The sequence below is a fragment of the Ochotona curzoniae genome, unplaced genomic scaffold (genome assembly GCF_017591425.1).
Source record: "Ochotona curzoniae isolate NIBS_2020 unplaced genomic scaffold, NIBS_Ocur_1.0 patch361, whole genome shotgun sequence".
Lineage (NCBI taxonomy): Eukaryota > Metazoa > Chordata > Mammalia > Lagomorpha > Ochotonidae > Ochotona > Ochotona curzoniae.
This window is the reverse complement of record NW_024466930.1, coordinates 929,200-948,583: the sequence shown is the minus strand read 5'-3', so window position 1 is coordinate 948,583 and position 19,384 is coordinate 929,200. Positions and strand designations below refer to the sequence as shown.

The following is a 19,384-nucleotide window of genomic DNA, read 5'->3' as shown; positions in this document are numbered from 1 at the left end:
ATACGTCAGTTCCGGTTCTGCTGAGCCACCACTGGAGTGGCGTCCAGACCGCTAATACTGGGTTTTCATGTTTGCTCCAGCCCGAACCTCCCTTGTGACCTCACACACCTCTTGGGTTATACTGTGTCCCGCATCGCCTCGGCTCTGCCCTTAGCTGCGTGTTGTCGCAACCGTGTCGTCACTGTCTTAATCCCGCCCCTCGCAGCGCGCCGTCGCACAAGGCGCGCCTCATCTCTCCGGCACTTTACGGTTGTCGTGCCCCGTGCATCTGCCAAGATGGAGGAAGACGAATCGGAGAAAACCGGTTCGGAATCTGAGGTGCTAGAAGAGTCGGAGCAGGAACCGGAGGAGGAGGAGGAGCGGGGGGAAGAGGAGGAGGAGGTGGAGGAGGAGGAACAAGAGGAATCCGCCGGACCAGGTCGCAGCAAGAAGAAGCGGGTGGTCCCGGGGATCGTGTACTTGGGCCACGTCCCGCCGCGCTTCCGCCCCTTGCACGTGCGCAACCTGCTGAGCGCCTACGGGGAGGTCGGGCGCGTGTTCTTTCAGGCGGAAGGTAGGTGCTGGGTCGGCGGCGTGGGCTCGCGGTGCCGGGCTCGGAAGCGGGCGGGGGCTCGCGGTGCCGGGTCCGGAGGCGCCTAGACCTGCACCGGGGGTCCTTTGCGTTCTGAGCTCGCGTGCCTTCCCGCCTGTCGGTGTGATGATCAACAGTGCCGTGGTTGTTACAGTGTCAGAAACTTGCATTACAGAACTGAACGTGAACTTTGGGCGACTTGGTTCACCACCATCGCATACTGTCACGCCACTGGAGTTGGGCTTGGGGGCTCGTGCAGGTGTTCTGTAGTACTCAGGGCAGACCTCAGGGGTTGGGATTTGAGAATATGAGGAAGCGAGACAAAGGAAGGAGTGTGTGAGGCAGAGGGCGTGCTCCCAGGTCATTCCCTCTGAAGCGCAAGATAGGATCTTAACGTGGGCCAGTGGGAGGTGCATGCGGGATGCTGGGTCTCAGAGTTCATCAGTTCTGTCTTTGGTACGCAGACCAGTTCGTGAGACGCAAGAAAAAGGCAGCAGCGTCCGCAGGAGGAAAAAAACGGGCAAAATATAGCAAAGACTACACAGAGGGCTGGGTGGAGTTCCGGGACAAGCGAGTCGCTAAGCGGGTGGCAGCCAGCCTGCACAACACACCTATGGGTGCCCGCCGGCGCAGCCCCTTCCGGTACGACCTGTGGAACCTCAAGGTGAGCTAAGGCCTGTGTGCCAGCTTCTCACCCTCCCCTTGCCAGCTCTGCCCCTCTCCCTCTGCCTGATAGTCCCTTCTTCTTCCCACAGTACTTGCACCGTTTCACCTGGTCCCATCTCAGTGAACACCTGGCCTTTGAGCGCCAGGTGCGAAGGCAGCGCCTGAGAGCCGAGGTTGCCCAAGCCAAGCGGGAGACTGACTTCTATCTCCGAAGTGTGGAGCGAGGACAGCGCTTCCTTGCTGCAGATGGGGACCCTGCCCGACCTAATGGCTCCTGGGCATTTGCCCAGCGGCCCACTGAACAGGAACTGAGAGCCCGGAAGGCCGCCCGGCCAGGTGGACGTGAGCGAGCTCGTCTAGCTTCGGTTCAGGACCAAGCACGCTCCAACCGAGGGCTCCTGGCCAAGATCTTTGGAGCCCCTGCACCTTCAGAGAGCAAAGAAGGCCCTTCATTACCCAGGGACTCCTGAGGGGTGGAAGACACCCTCCATCCCCAGCTCTGCCTTTCTTGCTCTACCTCACACAGCAGAGACTGTCTGCACAGGTGGACTTCTCATCCGAGCAAGAGTGTGGTGAGGACCAGGAAATAGAACTCTCACAGGCCTCCACTTTCCGCTGTGACTTCTGGCTGCCTGTCTCCCTCCCAGCGTGCTGGCCTCAGGAAGGGCCTTTATTTCTAATTAGAGTGATGGCTGCTTAGGCAATCAGATTGTATTTGCATTCTGAAAGTAAGGATAGAGGCTTCTTTTTTATTAAGCAAAGAGTAACCGCAGCTAATAAAGTGGGACTGGGTTGGCAACCACCTTCCAAATTTGTAGCAAAAAAAGACTCTTTACCATTTTGTTTTAGCTGGTCCCCATTGAGCACGTTCTCAAGCTTTATCTTCTGTTCCATTGGTTTCATTGTTTTATCTTCTTGTCTCAACTCCCATTTTAGCTGAATCCTTTTTTATTTTTCCCTCTGAGGGTTGGGAAGCCCTCCCAAACTGAGCAGGAATCCTGAGATTGAAAGGTTACAAAGCACCTTATAGGATGAAAGAGTTTCTTAAAGCAACTGGCATACTGGATTCTAGAGCAGAAAGGGCAAAATGGCAGAGTTACAGCAAAGTGTATTCCACACACAGCCCTTGAAAAGGTGAGGCTTGGGGATGGGGTTGTGGCATGGCAGGGTAAGCTTCATTTATGAACCAGCTCCCTGCTAATGTGCCTGGAAAAATAACAGAAGGTTGCCTGAATACTTGGGTCCTTTCTGCCTGTGTAAGTGACTATGATAGAGGTCCTGGCTTTGCCCTTGTCCAGGCTGTTGTGGCCTTGGGGGAATCATTCAGCAGGTTAGAATACATGTCTGTCTCCTCTCCCCAACTCCCAGCCACAGCTTTTGAAATAAATAAATCTTGGGCCTGGTGCAGTGTTCTATCGGCTAAAGTCCTCACCTTGTATGCGCCAGGATCCCCACTTCCCATCCTGCTCCCTACTTGTGGCCTAGGAAAGCTGTTGAGGATGGCCCAAAGCCTTGGGACCCTGCACCCGTGTGGGAGATCTAGAGGAGGCTCCAGGCTCCTGGGTTTGTTTTGGCACAGTACCATCCATTGCAGTCACTTGGAGAGTCAATCAATGGAAGGAAGATCCTCCTCTCTCCTTTTCTCTATATATCTGACTTTGCAATAAAATTAAATCTTTATTTAAAAAGAATAAATCTTGAAAACAAGGTTTTGTACATTTACAAGTTAATGGAAAGCTTAGTGGCAGCTTCACATTTCAACATTCCTATACTGTTTTCCAAACTCAGCCTTTGGGAAAGGTTTGTGATCGTACTTGAGCTCTATGACTGGAGCGTGGCTTTGGGGAGGCTGGCAGGTCAGTGTCCTCCAAGAGGACATATGATGGTGCCGGAGGGGGCTCAGTGGCAGTGCTGCAGTTGGCTGTCATACTCTTAGCCTACTTGTTCAGCATTTAACTCTGCTTTTCCTGAACTGCTCTGGAAGTAACAGACAGTGGGGAATAGCATGGCCAATGGCAGTAAGCGCCTTATGTCCCAACAGACATAACCATTGTGGTAGATGTAGAGGCCTCAGGCATGGTATGGAGAGCTCTTCTTGTGGATCCAATTTGTGATTAGTCTTCAAATATGGGCCAATCTCCACTATTTTCCAGATAATTGCTGGAGGGTGAGCCAGGAGGATGAAAGCAGAGGTCTAGAGGAACTTGGTATGCTCCTGTGTTTGAAAAGATTGCATGAATGGTTTATCAGATTCAGGCCACTACAAAAAGCCTGGAGAGGAATAGGGAAGTTACTCCTCAGGTGTACTTGGAAGTACTGGACTTTGCCAGTAGGTGAACAGATCTATCCTGGGACCTTGGGGAATCCATGTAAGCCGCTAAGAGGCATGGAGGATTGTAAGCACAATGAGAAACCTAGACACAGCACCTGATCATTCAAGCTGTTAACTTACAGAAAGAAGTAAGATTGTGGTTATTGTTGTTTAGGTTTGTGTTTGCTATTTCATTAGATTCCATTTCTCTGTCACCTTAAGTTTTGGTGGAATGGACAAATCCACTTTGTGAAATTCCCTGGCCTTTAGGATCTTGAAAGTTGCACTTTATTTGGAGATCCAGATGAATAAAAGTGATTGTACAAGAAGATGTGAAACATTTCTTACAAACTCAAAACACTGCACACAAGCACAGCTGTGTGAGGCTGGGCCCTAGGGAATCTGATATATTTTTCTGTGGGTTTCTTGTTCCTTCTGGTTTCCTCAGAAGAGCCAGAAGTCAGAATTTGATAAACTGACTGGTTTTGTTCAGATTTCAAAATGCCCATTGCCACCTTCATGGGTGGAAATGATCAACATAAAAGAGGAACCACCTTTGCCTCAAGTTGTAACAAGTTACAAAATAAAATGGGGCCTGGCGCAGTGGCTTAGCAGCTAAAGTCCTCCCCTTGAACGCGCCCCAGGATCCCATATGGGCGCCAGTTCTAATCCCGGCAGCCCCATTTCCCATCCAGCTCCTTGCTTGTGGCCTGGGAAAGCAGTCGAGGGTGGCCCTAAGCTTTGGGACCCTGTACCCGTGTGGGATAACCAAAAGAAGTTCCTGGATCCTGGCTTCAGATCGGCATAATATCGGCCGTTGCACTCACTTGGGTAGTGAATCATCGGACGGAAGATTCTCTTCTCTGTATATCTAACTTTCTAATAAATAAATCTTTTTTTTTTTTTTGTATTTTTTTTTTTATTGGAAAGGCGGATATATAGAGAGGAGAGACAGAGAGGAAGATCTTCTGTCCGATGATTCACTCCCCAAGTGAGCGCCACGGTTGATCCAAAGCCAGGAGCCTCTTCAGGGTCTCCCACGCAGGTGCAGGGTCCCAAAGCTTTGGGCCGTCCTCAACTGCTTTCTCGGGCCACAGGCAGGAAGCTGGATGGAAAGCGGGGCTGCCGGGATAGAACCAGCATCCATATGGGATCCCGGAGCGTGCAAGGTGAGGACCTTAACCACTTGCGCCTCTGCGCCACCGTGCTGGGCCCAATACATCTTTTTTTCAAAAAAGCCTCCTTAGGTATAAAAAAAAAAAGACCGATATCATAGAAAATTATTCAGTTGGTTCCAGCGTGGAAGCCTAGTGGCTAAATCCTCAACTTCCATGCACCGGGATCTCATATAGGTGCCGTTTCTTGTCCTGGCTGCCCCACTTCCCTTCCAGCGACCTGCTTGTGGCCTAGGAAAGCAGTACAAGATGGCCCAAAGCCTTGGAACCCTGCACCTGTATGAGAGACATAGAAGAAGCTCCTGGTTTCTGGCTTGAGACCAGCTCAGCTCTGGCTGTTGTGGCCACTTGGAGAGTGAACCAATGGAAAGAAGATCTTTCTCTGTCTCTCCTTCTCTCTCTAAATCTGACTTTACAATAAAAGTAAATAAATTTTTAAAAGGGAAAATCACTGAGTTAAGTTTAGCAAAATGCTTTCTCTGCATCTGTGGGAATTTGTCAATCTGTACACTGGATCATAGCCTCGTAACCTATCCCACATGGAATCCAAGACAAATCTGGGTTTTCAATTTACTTTTGATATTATTTTTCTATCTTAACAGTGTTTTCCACACCTTGATGACAAACTTGAAATTCTTTTGAACCCTGAAACTTAACTCACAAATACCAACCACACTGATAGAAATTACAGATTGCAGACCCTGCATGGTGGCCTAGCAGCTAAAGTCCTTGCCTTGAATGTGCTGGAATCCCATATGGGCACCAGTTCTAATCCCGGCAGCTCCACTTCCCATTCAGCTCCCTGCTTGTGGCCTGGGAAAGCAGTCGAGGATGGCCCAAAGCCTTAGGACCCTGCACCCGCGTGGGAGACCTGGAAGAAGCTACTGGCTTGTTTGGATCAGCTCAACTCCAGGTGTGGCAGCCATTTGGGGAGTGTTTCTAGAGCTCAAGTCAAGGAAGGAGAACCTCGCTCATGGCATGGGGCATATTTGAAGAAGTGAAGCACAACCTCACAGGCAGAGGCGAGTGTCTGTTTTGGCAAAACACCAGCAAGTTTTCTCTGCTGAGTTGGAGGGAGAGTTACGTTGCAGTATTGCTTTTTACCTTTGGCAACTGAGGGAGATTTTTGTTCTCTCCTTAATCTTCCCTGTCAGCTCATTTCTGTGCCTTTTTCTCTCTCTTAAGTTTTGTTTGTTGGAAAGGTAGATTTACAATGATGAAAGACGGAGAGAAAGATCTTTCATCTTCTGGTTCACATCCTAAGTGGCCGTAACGGCTGGAGCTGAGCCCATTCGATAAATGCAGGATCCTGATGCTTTGGGTCATCTTCTGCTTTCCCAGGCCTCAAGCAAAGAGCTGGATGGGAAGTGGGGCACCTAGGACACAAACCAATGCCTGTATGGGATTCCGGCACATACAAGGCTAGGATTTAACCACGGAGCCTTTGTGCTAGACCCTATGCTAGTCTCTTTGACATTTTTAAAAGATTTATATATTTATATTACAAAGTCAGGTATACAGAGAGGAGGAGAGACAGAAAGACATTCCATCTGATGGTTCACTCCCCCAAGCAATCGCAACAGCCAGAGCTGAGCTGATCCGAAGCTAGGAGCCTGGAAGCTCTTCTGGGTCTCCCATGCAGGTGCAGGGTCCCGAGGCTTTGGGCCATCCTCGACTGCTTTCCCAGCCGCAAGCAGGAAGCTGGATGGGAAGTGGAGCTGCCGGGATTAGAACTGGTGCCCATATGGGGTCCTGGTGTGTTCAAGGCGAGGACTGTAGTTGCTATGCCATCATACTGGGCCCTCTTTAACATTTTTATTTTTTTATCTTATAACCCAAGTCTTGATTTGTTCCTAGGTTGGAGGCTTGCAGGCAGAGTCTTCACAGGGATAATTTCTTTTGGGGATCAGCATTGCAGTGTTGTCATACCCACACCAAACCTACAAATATTCTTCAGTTAATGATTTTGGAAGATGTAGTGTTAGAGGGTCAGAATACATGCATATGATTATTCCTTCTGAAATCAACTTAAGGGATTTATTATAAGGCGTTAATGTGTTTCAGGTTGGGCCTTGTTTAAAATGAAGAAAAGCACTCTATTCACAAGGAGCTTACTTGTGAATGGGGAGAAGACCACTGGATTTGTAGGGCATGTTACAATGAAAAAGGCTTATCAATAACTCATGGGACAGCTGAAAAGTTTTGAAAACGATGGAATTTTAGATAAAACAATGAAAAAGAATCGTGAAAGAAGGCATAGCAGCAGGAAGAACATGTGAAAGGCTCATACATGCGTGTGGGGGGAAAAGAATCATGTTTTCAATGACTGATTATAGAATGCCTATATGGGAGCCCAGCGCTATGGCCAGCAACTAAAGTCCTTGCCTTGAATGCACCCGGGATCCCATATGGGTGCTGGTTCTAATCCCGGCAGCCCCATTTCCCATCCAGCTCCCTGCTTGTGGCCTGGGAAGGCAGTTCAGGACTGCCCAACACTTTGGGACCCTGCAGCCACATGGGAGACCTGGAGTAAGTTCCTGGTTCCCGGCTTTGGACTGGTGCAGCACCAGCTGTTGTGGTCACTTGGGGAATGAATCCTTGGATGGAAGATCTTCCTCTCTGTCTCTCCTCCTCTCTGTATATCTGACTTTGCAATAAAAAAATAGATCTTTACAAAAAAGAAAGGAATCATACTAAAAATCATAAGCAGTTTTATCTGACTTGAAAACTGGTTGCTATTTATCTGAGCATGAAAGACCTTCCCCTAACAAATAACAAAAGTAATATAAACTTATAGAACTGACATGGAATACTGCAAGTTGATGCTGCAGTTTAACAGTGCCCTCATGTTACAGATACTGATAAGGCATTCATACTATTCTGCTGAAGAAAGATGTGTTCCCCACCTCAACTCTGGAAATTCTGTGTACTTCACACACACACACACACGATTGAGCCAGGATCTAGACCCCCAACAAACAAAAATTCAGATGGCCTTAGAAATTGTTAAGAAATTTAGACAGATTGTTTTTAAGCCTACACAGATCATTTACTTGTACATTTAGTAAATGTTTATTAGTAACTGTATGCAAGGCACCATGAGGAGCAAAATTCATGAATCTATCTCATGAAAGATTCAGTATGGCCAGGGCAGACATTTCCAAACTGCAGCTATCCACTGAAGGAAAAACGCAGGTCAAGGACACCCGGCTGGTCCAGGAGGAAATGTAAGTTCAGCAAGTAACAACAAACCATTTTCAGTCGTCTTTCTTCCAGAAAACACACTCGGATTCCTATTAAAAAAGTGTTTTCCTAATTATCTTGTAGAGGGCAAAAACTGTATTTCCCATATTTTCTAACACCTAATGATGTGTAGTAGCCAATGAAGCTCTGGCCCACAGCTTCTGTAGGAGTAAGGACATCAGGTGGCTTCAGTTCAGTGAAGGATGAGCACCAACTCCGTCACATACAGCATGGATGGCTAGGACAGATTTCTCTTCCTTTTGTGGCTTCGCTGATGTTGAATGAGGTTTGATGTTCGCGTGAAGCCCTTTCCACATGTGTCACACTGATAGGGTTTCTCCCCAGTGTGGATTTTGTGACGTTCAAGACCTGTATTCTGAGTAAAACTTCTTCACACTCACTACATTTATAAGACACAGGAGTTTGGACATTTTTCATCTTAGCTTGGCATTTTCAGGCCTCTCTGTGTTCAGATTCCTGAATCTTTTTACCCCCATGGACCCTCTGATGTCTCAGGAGATGTGAACTCCGCCTAAAGGCTTTGCCACACACAGTGCACCTGTATGGCTTTTCCCCTGTATGGATTCTATGATGTTCAAGGAGACTGCACCTCTGGCTGAAGGCTCTTCCACAGTCATCACACTTGTAGGGCTTCTCACCGGTGTGTATTCTCTGGTGTCTTATGAGGTCTGAGTTGTGACTAAAGGCCTTGCCGCATTCTTCACACTCATAGGGTTTCTCCCCAGTATGGATTTTGTGATGTTCAAGAAGATCTGTATTCTGAGTAAAACTTCTTTCACACTCACTACATTTGTAAGACACAGGAATTTGGACATTTTCCAACTGACTTTCCTGAATCTTTTTACCCCCATGGACCCTCTGATGTCTCAGGAGATGTGAACTCTGCCTAAAGGCTTTGCCACACACAGTGCACCTGTATGGCTTTTCCCCTGTATGGATTCTATGATGTTCAAGGAGACTGCACCTATGGCTGAAGGCTCTTCCACAGTCATCACACTTGTAGGGCTTCTCCCCAGTGTGTGTTCTTTGGTGTTTGATAAGGTTTGAGTTTTGACTAAAGGCCTTGCCGCATTCTTCACACTCATAGGGTTTCTCCCCAGTGTGAACTCTCTGGTGAATGACAAGATCAGAGCTCTTAATAAAAGCTTTCCCACATTCTTCACATTCGTAGGGTTTCTCTCTAGTGTGGATTCTTCTGTGTTTACTCAGGCCTGAACTCTGTGCAAAGCTCTTCCCATGCTCATGGCAAATGTGCCGCCCACTCCCTGCGGCATTCTGGCGCTTTCTTTTTAACCTGCCCTCTGGCTCCCCAGCTTGTGCACTAGTGGGAATCTGGGCAATGTCACCATCCAAGTGGCCTGGTGTCTGGCCTGGCTCTTGCTGTGGTTGTGGCTCAGCTGGAGGCAAGTTCCTGATCTTAGTCTCTATGTCACCACCTGAAACAACAAATGCCAGCACTGTTGATTACACACTCTCATAGGAGGAAAGTGCCGTGATGAGTAACATGGAGGCAAGATCACCAGGTTATTACATATATCAAAGAGGAGGATTTAATTGCCAGAATGAGGATGAGAATAAAAGGCAGAAAAGGGTGCCAGGGAGGGAGGTCTAAAGTGGAATTGGACCATAAGAAGGGAACAAACAGGGAATGGATGGAGTGACAAAAAGGTGTTGATAGCAAAGAGGTATGCTGGAGATAAAAGATGGGCTGGCAGGGTGTGTGGCATCTCACCTCTGAGGACAGTAAGGCAGGACCATGCATCTAGTATCAGATTATCAGGAAGTTGTGCTCACTTCGGCAGCACGTATACTAAAATTATCAGAAAGTCTGAGCAGAAAATGACAGAGAAAGTAAAAGGATTTCTGATGCACTCTGTAGGAGACAATGAGAGTGGGGACTCAGGTCACCGAACAATAGTTCAGGCTGGTATCTCAGATCTTATTCTAGGCAAAGGCAGGTTCTGCAACAAGAGCTGCACTGGCCCTGGGAATTATGAGCTGGAGAACTCACTATGCTTCCAACAAGCTCTGTGACCTCAGACACAGCAGGTACTCCTCACACCTCTGCACCTTCATCTCTAAGGTCAGGGTCTATAGTGAATTCCCAAGATCAAGTGCAACTCTTACATTCTTTGACTCATTCCCTGAGATGGTCTTTCAGTGTTTGTCCTCTACAGGGCTACCACGCGAAGGGAATGAACATGTACTGACTGTATACTAGAAGCCAGGCCCATTCTAAAAGCTGTACCTTATCCTATCATTTCAACTGACCTGAATGTTGGCACAGGGGAGAAAAAGACAAGGATTAGTTAAGGAACCAGTTCCTTAGCCAGTCAGCAATAGGGATTCACAAATGGCAGTTTGGATCCAAGCATACTTCACACACTTTCTAACAGTCTAACAGATTTGAACACACAATAGAAACCAAGATGCCTTAAGGGAAAGTAATACCCATTACTCTTACCCGGGGAAATCAGGCTGCTACAGGACTCCTGGATTTCCACTCGATTGAGGTTCTTATAAGATGAATTCAGCTGTTTCCACCCGGGGGAGGCAGTTGGGGCCACATCTTCCATTTTCAGGAACCCCTAAAACAATAAGCAATCACATCGAACTTTTCTTTTCTATGAGCACTACCAAAATGGAGTACCAAGAATGAAAATACACTTTTAGGGAGCTCTTTGAAAAAGGGCTTTCTCAACACTTTCTCAATAACATCTTAATCAAAAAGCATATATCAAATGAAAGAAATGTTACATATGTTAGAAACCCTTTCATAGAAATATTTAAAAGCGGTCCAGAAACTGAAAAGGGTCTGTGTGGTTAAAGTAGATGCATTTCCAAATTCTCCAAAAAATTAGAGTGTACTTTGGCAACATAGTGTGAGAGTTCATTTATAAGAATAATGACTTTTTTTCAATGTGTGTGTGTGTGCTTGCGTGCGGTGGAGGAGAGGCTTGTATTTTATTTATTTATTTTTTAAAAGATTTATTTATTTATTGGAAAGTCAGATATACAGAGAGGAGGAGAGACAGGGAGGAAGATCTTCGTCCGATGATTCACTCCCCAAGTGAGCGCAACGGCCGATGCTATGCCGATCTGAAGCCAGGATCCAGGAACTTCTTCTGGGTATCCCACATGGGTGCAGGGTCCCAAAGCTTTGGGTCGTCCTCGACTGCTTTCCCGGGCCACAAGCAGGGAGCTGGATGGCAGGTGGTGCTGCCAGGGCTAGAACTGGCGCCCATATGGGATCCCGGCATGTTCAAGGCCAGGACTTTAGCCACTAGGCCATAGCGCCTGGCCCCGAATAATGATTTTTAGAATACAATAAAATCTAGGTCTGAGATTAAGGGAAAACAAATACTACAAGAGTCTCCAATACTGAGATCTTTAAATGAAGGCTTGAGTAAGCAGAGTCAGCAAAGATGGCTCATGTTATAACATAGGCAATACTTCACTAAAAAGATACCTCTTACTTACATACCTTCAAGTGCTAAGTTCCTTGAAGGCAAAAGCCAGTTTTTTTTCTATCACTCATGAATAAGATAGCCTGTGAGATGCTAAAAAGCAAAAGTATCATCACAACAAAATCTTCAATTCATATTTGCTAAATTTCCTTCATCGAAAAAGGAAGTATCATTGATAAAGAAGCGGTGGGAAAGATCTGACCAGCATAGAGTGCCCTCCACTGAGGAAAACACAAACATTCAAAGCAGGCACTAAATTGAAAGTAGAAAATGGTAAGGGATAGATGAGAAAACTCAAATCCCATGTTTCTAGCTTCAGGGTGAAGAGTACCTGGGAGAGGGAAGGTGATGGGAATCCTAACAGAGTGAAGGGTGAGTGTTGTCAGAGGAGGGGAAAGAGAGGGATTCCACCGCACCTTGAATTCTGGAGCAAGCCTGGCAACGGCCACTGCACCTTCTTGGCAGTTCTCTCCCTGGGCAAGCTCAGAACCCTGGAGAACTAAGAGGCAAAGAAGCTCTGGATGAGATTCCCCTGGCATACAGCCTCCCTGCCTATGGAATTCAAGTTCAAAAACCAGGTTGGGCTCCAGTGTGGTAGCCTTGTGGCTAAAGTCTTCACCTTGCACACACTGGAATCTCAAATGGGTGCCATTTCTTGTCTTGGCTGTCCCACTCCCAACCAGCTCCCTGCTTGTGGCCTGGGAAAAGCAGTTGAGGAAGGCCCAAAGATTGGGACCCTGAACCCACGAGACCCAGAAGAGGATCCTGGCTGCTGGCTTTGGATCAGCTCAGCTTTGTCCATTGTGGCCACTTGGGGAAATGAATTAGCGTGCAGAAGATCTTTCCTCTCTGTCTTTTCTACTTTTTTATATCTGACTTTCTAAATAAATAAATAGATCTTTTAAAAAGAATAGGTTAATACATTTTTGTCATGAGATTTAGAGTCATGTTCCTTTCCAAAATGCCCAATTATTTTTTTTATCAGCTCCAATCCCAGGGTCCAAGAAATTTGGTACACTTCTGCAGATACAAAAACTCTAAGAAAATGCTTGGCAGGAATGGCGAAATAGCAGCAATGTAAAGACAAAGTCTTCCAGTTCCAGTTATTTCCGTTGTGAATTTTTCTGTAAGATGAGGATCAAAGAAGGATATTTTCGTTCTTTGGTTTCATTGCCTTTATGCTGCTGTTGTTGTTTGTATTTTAAAATGTATTATCTCTTAGGATGTTTTCTTGTTTGGTTCTGCAAAACTATAAGGGGTCTGAGAAGGACTGTGTTTATGAAAGGAAGAAATCTGAGTCTGGTTTTATAGAACTTGCTCAGATGTAAGAAAGAAGTAGGGGAACCTCATGTTTCTCTACTTGAAGTGAACTCTGCAACAGGCAGAAAATCAGTTGGTTTGGGCCACGATCTTGATTGAAAAATGAAGATTGCATGTTGGACATCATGCCCAAAGTTGCACATTTCAGGAACTTGTATAAAAGCTCACAGCGGATGTGGAACATGCAAATATCACACTTCCCTGCAGAATGATTTTCACTGTCTTCTGGTTTCAGACTTTCTTACAGTAGTCCTACTTTTTCTGGCATCTTCTGGCTAGCTTTGTAAATTCTGCGTTATTTTTGTTATATAATTTACTAATATCCATAATTCTTTTAAAAAAAGATTTATTTATTTGAAAGGCAGAGAAATGGAGGAAGGAAGAGGGGGAGGAGGAAGAGAGACCTTTTACATGCTAGTTCACTATCCAAGTAGCTACAATGGCTGGGGCTGGGCCAGCCTGAGGCCAGGTGTCCCATGTGGGTGGCAGGGGCCCAAGGGTTTGGTTATCTGCTGCTGCTTTCTCAGGTGTAGTAGCAGGGACTGGATTGGAAGTAGAGCAGCCAGGACTTGAACCGGTACACATATGGGATGTCGGTGTGGGAGTGGAGGTTTAATCCACTGTGCCAACAGCCTAGTGCCTATAATTGTGTCATTAACCTTTTGCTTAACCCCCTACTAGAACATAAGCTCCATCAGAATTCTCTCTTACCAATGACCACACTGGTTACCAAAGAACCATAATGCATATCCATGAATGTCTATGACTGGAGAACCCTGTGCTGTTAAAGAAAATTCTTTCCAGACACTAGCTAAAATAATGTCTTGTTTACTATGTCCAGGTTCAGGGGCAAAGCTTTCTACTTCTCTCTGAAATCTCCTTTTTAATCTTAAACTTCAATCAATCAGTGATGACCACATAAAGGAAGTGTGGATGGATATATCTTTTGATAAAACTGGATGAGGTGTGCAGAATTCAAGCACTCCAGAGGCGAACACTCACCTCTGTGTTGTAAGGGCTGGGACTCCAGAGATTCATGCTTGATCAGGAACTTCACCTGCTGGAGCGGCTTGCTTTGGGACTCTTGAGACGGGGTCAAAAGTACCATTTTCCAACGCAATGGTCCTTGCTCCTGGCCACCACCTGGGACCTAGAGTCATTCACAGATTTTTATTGCTTCATCAAATAAGTCTGTCATGCCTTCTTTGTACAATTACTTTTTCTTTTACAAGCACTTCTGCTAAAATCTTCATGAATATTAACTGATTTAACACAGATAAGAAACCTGTAAGCTGCAATTGGGTTTCTGTGATGCAGGACTTAGGGTACAGAATTTAAGCTGTTTACACATGTCATCCAGCTAAAAAGGGGCAATCTTAAGATAACAGTTCAGGCAGAACAATTGCAAAATTCATGTTCTTGGCCACTAATCTGAGTACCCTCATTATGAACAAAAGCAACACACCAACGTGCCATAGGCAGTGCCCAGGACTGTCACCAAGAAGGAATACAGGTGTTTTCATATCACATGACAACTAGGAGCCTATGACAATGTCACTCACACCCACTACCACTTTGAAATGACCTGTTACTGGCTCTGGCCTAGGTCCTAACATTTACGGCAGTTAAGTAAAAAGCATATATACATCTTATCTTATGACAACTGTCATGCTTTTGCCAACTGAATTCCTGCAGGACTGCATTCTTCTGCAATCCTTTCTATCTTCCTTTGTATTGAAAACCATTCCTCAGAGAAAGGTTCCAGGGGCTTCACCTGCTGCCAAAGAGGTGCACAACACAAGGAGACTGAGAGAGAAGTGCCCTCCATCTGCTCTCCAGGCTTCTGGAAGAAACAGACCCCAACTCTCAGACACCAAACCTGTACTTTTTACCTGCGGCGTCGGCTCATCCAGCTGCTGCTGCAAGTACTCCAACAGCACCACCACCTCCTCTCCACTCTCGGGGCGCTGCGTGTGCACCCAGCTCTGCAGGTCCCTGGGCAGGATGGTCAGGAACTGCTCCAGCACCAGCAGCTCCAGGATCTGCTCCTTGGTGTGCACCTCGGGCCGCAGCCACCGTCGGCAGAGCTCCCGGAGCCGGCCAAGTGCCTCGCGGGGACCCGTGGCTTCTGGGTAGCGGAAAGCACGGAAGCGCTGGCGGGAGCGTTCGGAGCCGGTGGCGGGGCTGCTGGGTGCACTGCCCTGCGCTGCCCCCGCAGCGGCGTCCTCCGTTTCCAGCTTCACAATCAGGAGCCCCGTCTGTTCCTTTGCAGACCCGGCGTCCAAGGCTGCGTTTTTTCTCGAATCTTCAGCCATCCTGAGCCGAGAGCCCACTCAGAACGCACTGAACTGCGTGTCTTCAGGGAAGTCTCTAAATAACCCTTAGCCAGGAAAGCTGCAAGGGGTTCCTTTGTGTCACGTCCAGGGGTCCAGGACGCCCCGGGGACACAGCACCCTGAGTTTTCCTATACTCCCCGCTTCTGCAGTATCGTTTTTCACACCTCACAGAAATTGAGACTCCGGCATAAGAAGCCTGGGTGAGAACCAAAGCCACTTCCTGGGCTCTCTAGGAAGTTCCTCTCGGTGGTTTTCTCGGCATTAATCCCTTAGTCACCCTGTCCTTATGCTAGAATGAAGCTGACTGGGAAAGAAAGGATTGCAGACCCTGTAGTCTAATTAACACATTGCTCTGTAATTTTGGATGGATTTGGTTGTTCCCTTCCCTCACTGCTGTCTGAGATAAAGCTGAACTGAACCAGGAACTTAAAGCTGACACTAAAATTCAGCCAGAAGCCAGTGTTTCCCCACAGCCCTTCCGACTGTGGCAGTGTGAGATGAGTTAGACTGGGTAGTAGGCAGTTAGGGGTATTCTGGGTCCCCCAGTCATTTTTCCTCAAATACGAAGGGGCACTTTCCCGGCCAGGTCTTGGATTCACCAGTGCATATCTTATCAGGAACGTGCTTTCCCTAGAGACAAGGACGACATTAACATATCAATTCCCCACCTGAAGCATCAGCTGGATTCTGTCTCTGGCCATTGCCCCGGGGGGCACTAGCTGGATCACTGAAGAACCTAGATGTTTTCTGCTTTTGTGATTCTGCCTTAATTGCTTGGCTGGGGGCTGTGTGAACTCCAGGCCTGACAGTCTACGTGACACCCGGCAGGACACCTGGCAGGTCACGTAGGCAGACCACTCCTCAGGAAGGAGGTACCTGGTGTTAGATAAGACTCACTACCCTATAGCTCATCAATTTGTACTTTTTGAAAGTGTTGTAGGATTTTTTTTTCCTGGCTTTTTATTTCTATACTAAGCTGAGGAAAGAACCTATCGGACATTTAAGATTTATCCGTTTCCATTGGAAAGGCAGATTTACGTGGAGAAGGAAAAGTCTACTCATTTTCGGGCCCGGCACGATGGCGCAGTGGTTAAGGTCCTCGCCTTGCACGCCCCGGGATCCCATATGGGCGCCAGTTCTATCCCGGCAGCCCTGCTTCCCTTCCAGCTCCCTGCCTGTGGCCTGGGAAAGCAGTTGAGGATGGCCCAAAGCTTTGGGACCCTGCACCCACCTGGGAGACCCGGAAGAGGCTCCAGGCTTCGGATCACTCACTTCGGGAGTGAACCATCGGACAGAGGATCTTCCTCTCTGTCTCTCCTCTCTGTATATCCGCCTTTCCAATAAAAAAATAATAAAAATAAATCTTTAAAAAAAAAGTCTACTTATTTTCATGTTGTCTATGGCTGTGTTTGCTCTGTAAGGGCAGAACTCCAATCAAGCAAAAATATTATTTTGTGTCTGTGATGAGAACACCTTTTGTGACACAGACATTAAAAGCTCTGTCACAAAAAGTGTTGTTATCACAACTGACATAACTATATTGTATCAATTAAAAATGTGTGCCTGGCACTTTTCCTTCTCTATGTAAATCTGTCTTTCCAATGGAGATGAATGGCTGGGGGTGGAGGTGTGGTGGGGAGGTATACTTGGCTAGGCTAGGCCGCAGTACCCACCCATGAGTGTTGGAGCAGGAGGTGGGCCACATCAGGCTGGGCCACAGCACCCACCAGAACACAAGAGAACCAGATCTGGGGGGCAGATTCTGTAGCGGAATTGTGGGCTTGCCTCTATAGGTCTGCAGCACCTGTCAGTTTGCACGGAGAGCTGGGGGTGGTGATGAGTTGAACCAGGTGGGGCCACGGAATTCATCTGACAGGAGCCTAACTGACAATCACGGATGCTGGGGCTAGGAGAAGGCTAGGTGGGGCCAGGCTATAGCACCTGCTGGAACATGCAAGGACCCCTGGCATTCATGAGATGTGGAACTGGGAGCAGGCTTGGTAGGGGAACTTGGGCAACTCCCTTAGTGGGCTGCATCAGACTCATCTAGGTTGCAACACCCACCAGCAAGAGCCTAGACTGCAAGTAGGCAAGGCCAGGTTGGGTCAAAGCAGCTGCCAGCATGCATAAGAACTGAGGTTGGGAACAGACCTTGTAGGTGAACTCTGAGGACTCCCATGAGGAGCTGCAGCTCCCACTGGGGAATGCAAGAGCTGGAACTGTGGGTGAGCCAGACTATGCAAAACTGCAGCACCTGTCAGCATGTGTGTGGCCTGCGTCTGTGGGGAGACCTACTGGCCTAGGCTTCATTACCTGCTCATACTCACAAAAGCCATAATGGGGATAGCATAATGGTTACGGTCCTCACCTTGAATGCACCCGGGATCCCATATGGGTGCTGGTTCTAATCCCAGCAGCTCCACTTCTCATCCAGCTCCCTGCTTGTGACCTGGGAAAGCAGTCAAGGACGGCCCAAAGCCTGCACCCATGTGGGAGACCCGGAAAGAAGTTCCTGGCTCCTGGCTTCGGATCAGCGCAGCACTGGCCATTGTGCTCACTTGAGGAGTGAATCATCGGACAGAGGATCTTTCTCTCTGTCTCTCCTCCTCTCTGTACACCTGCCTTTCCAGTAAAATGAATAAATCTTAAAAAAAAAAGAGCCATAATGGGGGTGAAACATGTCATATTAGGCCATAGCACCCACAGGGTCACATGAGAGCTGGATTCTTGTGTGTGGGACAGGCTGGGCTAGGCTTTAGCACCCTTCAGTGAGAGCTGGAACAGTTACAGACCAGTTAAGGTAGGTCACAGTACCTACCAGTGAATGCCAGGACTGGGGACCAGCCATGTCAGTCTGGGCAGCAGTACCCACTGGCACAGGCGAGATCCGTTGCTAGGGTGGGCCTGTTTAGGGAACTTGGGGAACTTTCATGCTAGGTACAGCTCCCACTAGTGAGCTTGAAAGTTGGGGTTAGTTGCATGCTAGACCAGGATGAGCTACATGTGTGACCTGGGTCTGGGAGTAGACTGGGCAAGGTTAGTCCACAGTACACACCAGCATTAGTGAGAGCCAGGAGAGGGTGCCAGCCAGGATGGGGTGGATTGCAATTCCTACCAGTTCACACTAGGGCTAGTGGTAGGCCAGTCAGAGCCAGACTCTTGCATCCACTGGTGAGAGCTAGGACTGAGGGTTGAGGGTGGGCCATCTCAGACTGGGTTCTAACATCCAGTGGAACATGCATGATCCAGGGTTAGGAGCAGGTCTTGTAAAGGACCTTCAGAAACTCCCTTGCTGGGTTGCTGTTTCCACTGGTGAATATGAGAGCTGGGTCTGGGGCTAGGACAGACTGGGCCATACTACTGCATCCACTGACACACATGAGAGTCAGAATACATGTGGACCAGCCAGGCTAGGCTGTAGTGCCAGCTGGCAAGTGCTGGGGTGAGACATACAGGGTTATACCAAAATACCCCCTGGCAGGCACAAAATCCAAGGCTGGGCGCAGATTGGTAGGGGAGTTATGGCACTCCCCTGCTAGGCTGTATCTATGGCTGGTGAGCACCAGAACCAGGGTTGAAGTCAGGTCAGGCAGGAGAAGGTGGTAGTACCTGTCAGCAGATGTGAGGGCCAGGAATGGGAGTGGGACAGGCTGAGCTAAACCACAGCACCCATTGGTATGCATAAGAGCTGGATGAAATATGGACTGGAGAGGGCTAATGCACACACAAAAAACTGGGTTAAGGGCACACCTCCTGGGAGTTATTGGGGATCACCCGGACCAGACCATGGTACTCACTGATATGTGTGAGGACCAGGTGCATGCAGGGCTGGCTGGGCCAGGCTGCAGCACCTGTTGATTTACATGAGATACGGAGCTGGTGTGGAACTGACCAGGCAGCTACATCCATCAATATGTATGTTAACTGGTGCAGGTGACAGAACCTGACCTTGCATTGGAAGACACAAACAAGATATCACCTCAGGTGAGATTTCTTGGGGGACTTCCTGACTACATTGCTAGACCCAGACCATGGCCATTGGGAAAATCACAGGATGGGTGACCTTATCTTAGGGTGCATGAATCGGGACTGGGTCTCCTCAGTTGCTGATTCCCGTGCAGTGGACAGCATGCCCATGGGGCTTGACCATCAGCTCATCTAGGCCATCGGGGGACATCAACTGCCTCAAATGTATTTTTGTCATAAAGATGGTGGACAAATTCCTTTTTTTTTTTTTTCTTAAGATCTACTTATTTGTATAAAGGCATGGGAAG

At 47.8% G+C, this 19,384-nt stretch overlaps 2 protein-coding genes across 3 annotated transcripts; one reads left to right on the top strand and one right to left on the bottom strand.

Annotated features, from left to right (window-relative positions):
- Nucleotides 1-101: 101 nt before the first annotated feature.
- On the top strand, nt 102-2,542 carry LOC121167280 (activator of basal transcription 1-like). Its single transcript, XM_040996722.1, has 3 exons — nt 102-553; nt 1,036-1,235; nt 1,327-2,542. The coding sequence occupies exons 1-3, from the start codon at nt 277-279 to the stop codon at nt 1,705-1,707; spliced, it is 858 nt and encodes a 285-aa protein (XP_040852656.1). The 5' UTR covers nt 102-276; the 3' UTR covers nt 1,708-2,542.
- Nucleotides 2,543-7,708: 5,166 nt separating this feature from the next.
- Nucleotides 7,709-15,260, bottom strand: LOC121167315 (zinc finger protein with KRAB and SCAN domains 4-like). 2 transcript variants are annotated; one of them, XM_040996766.1, is made up of 6 exons: nt 14,667-15,260; nt 13,777-13,924; nt 11,871-11,953; nt 10,452-10,575; nt 8,458-9,423; nt 7,709-8,335 (listed from the first exon to the last, which is right to left on the bottom strand). In XM_040996766.1, exons 1-6 carry the CDS (start codon nt 15,087-15,089, stop codon nt 8,205-8,207), a joined length of 1,875 nt encoding a protein of 624 aa, XP_040852700.1. In that variant the 5' UTR covers nt 15,090-15,260; the 3' UTR covers nt 7,709-8,204. The 2 variants fall into 2 exon arrangements, with proteins under 2 accessions (XP_040852700.1, XP_040852701.1); XM_040996767.1 differs by having other exon boundaries at nt 7,709-8,273; nt 8,675-9,423.
- Nucleotides 15,261-19,384: the final 4,124 nt, after the last annotated feature.

Bases quoted from the DNA above. Each gene is read 5' to 3' on its own strand.
- LOC121167315 (XM_040996766.1), bottom strand. From the start codon at position 15,089: ATGGCTGAAGATTCGAGAAAAAACGCAGCCTTGGACGCCGGGTCTGCA. The intron at 13,925-14,666 runs GTAAAAAGTACA...GAATGACTCTAG, and splicing joins TGGATGAGCCGACGCCGCAG to GTCCCAGGTGGTGGCCAGGA. The intron at 11,954-13,776 runs GTGAGTGTTCGC...TTTGCCTCTTAG, and splicing joins CCAGCCCTTACAACACAGAG to TTCTCCAGGGTTCTGAGCTT.
- LOC121167280 (XM_040996722.1), top strand. From the start codon at position 277: ATGGAGGAAGACGAATCGGAGAAAACCGGTTCGGAATCTGAGGTGCTA. The intron at 554-1,035 runs GTAGGTGCTGGG...TTTGGTACGCAG, and splicing joins CGTGTTCTTTCAGGCGGAAG to ACCAGTTCGTGAGACGCAAG. The intron at 1,236-1,326 runs GTGAGCTAAGGC...TTCTTCCCACAG, and splicing joins ACGACCTGTGGAACCTCAAG to TACTTGCACCGTTTCACCTG.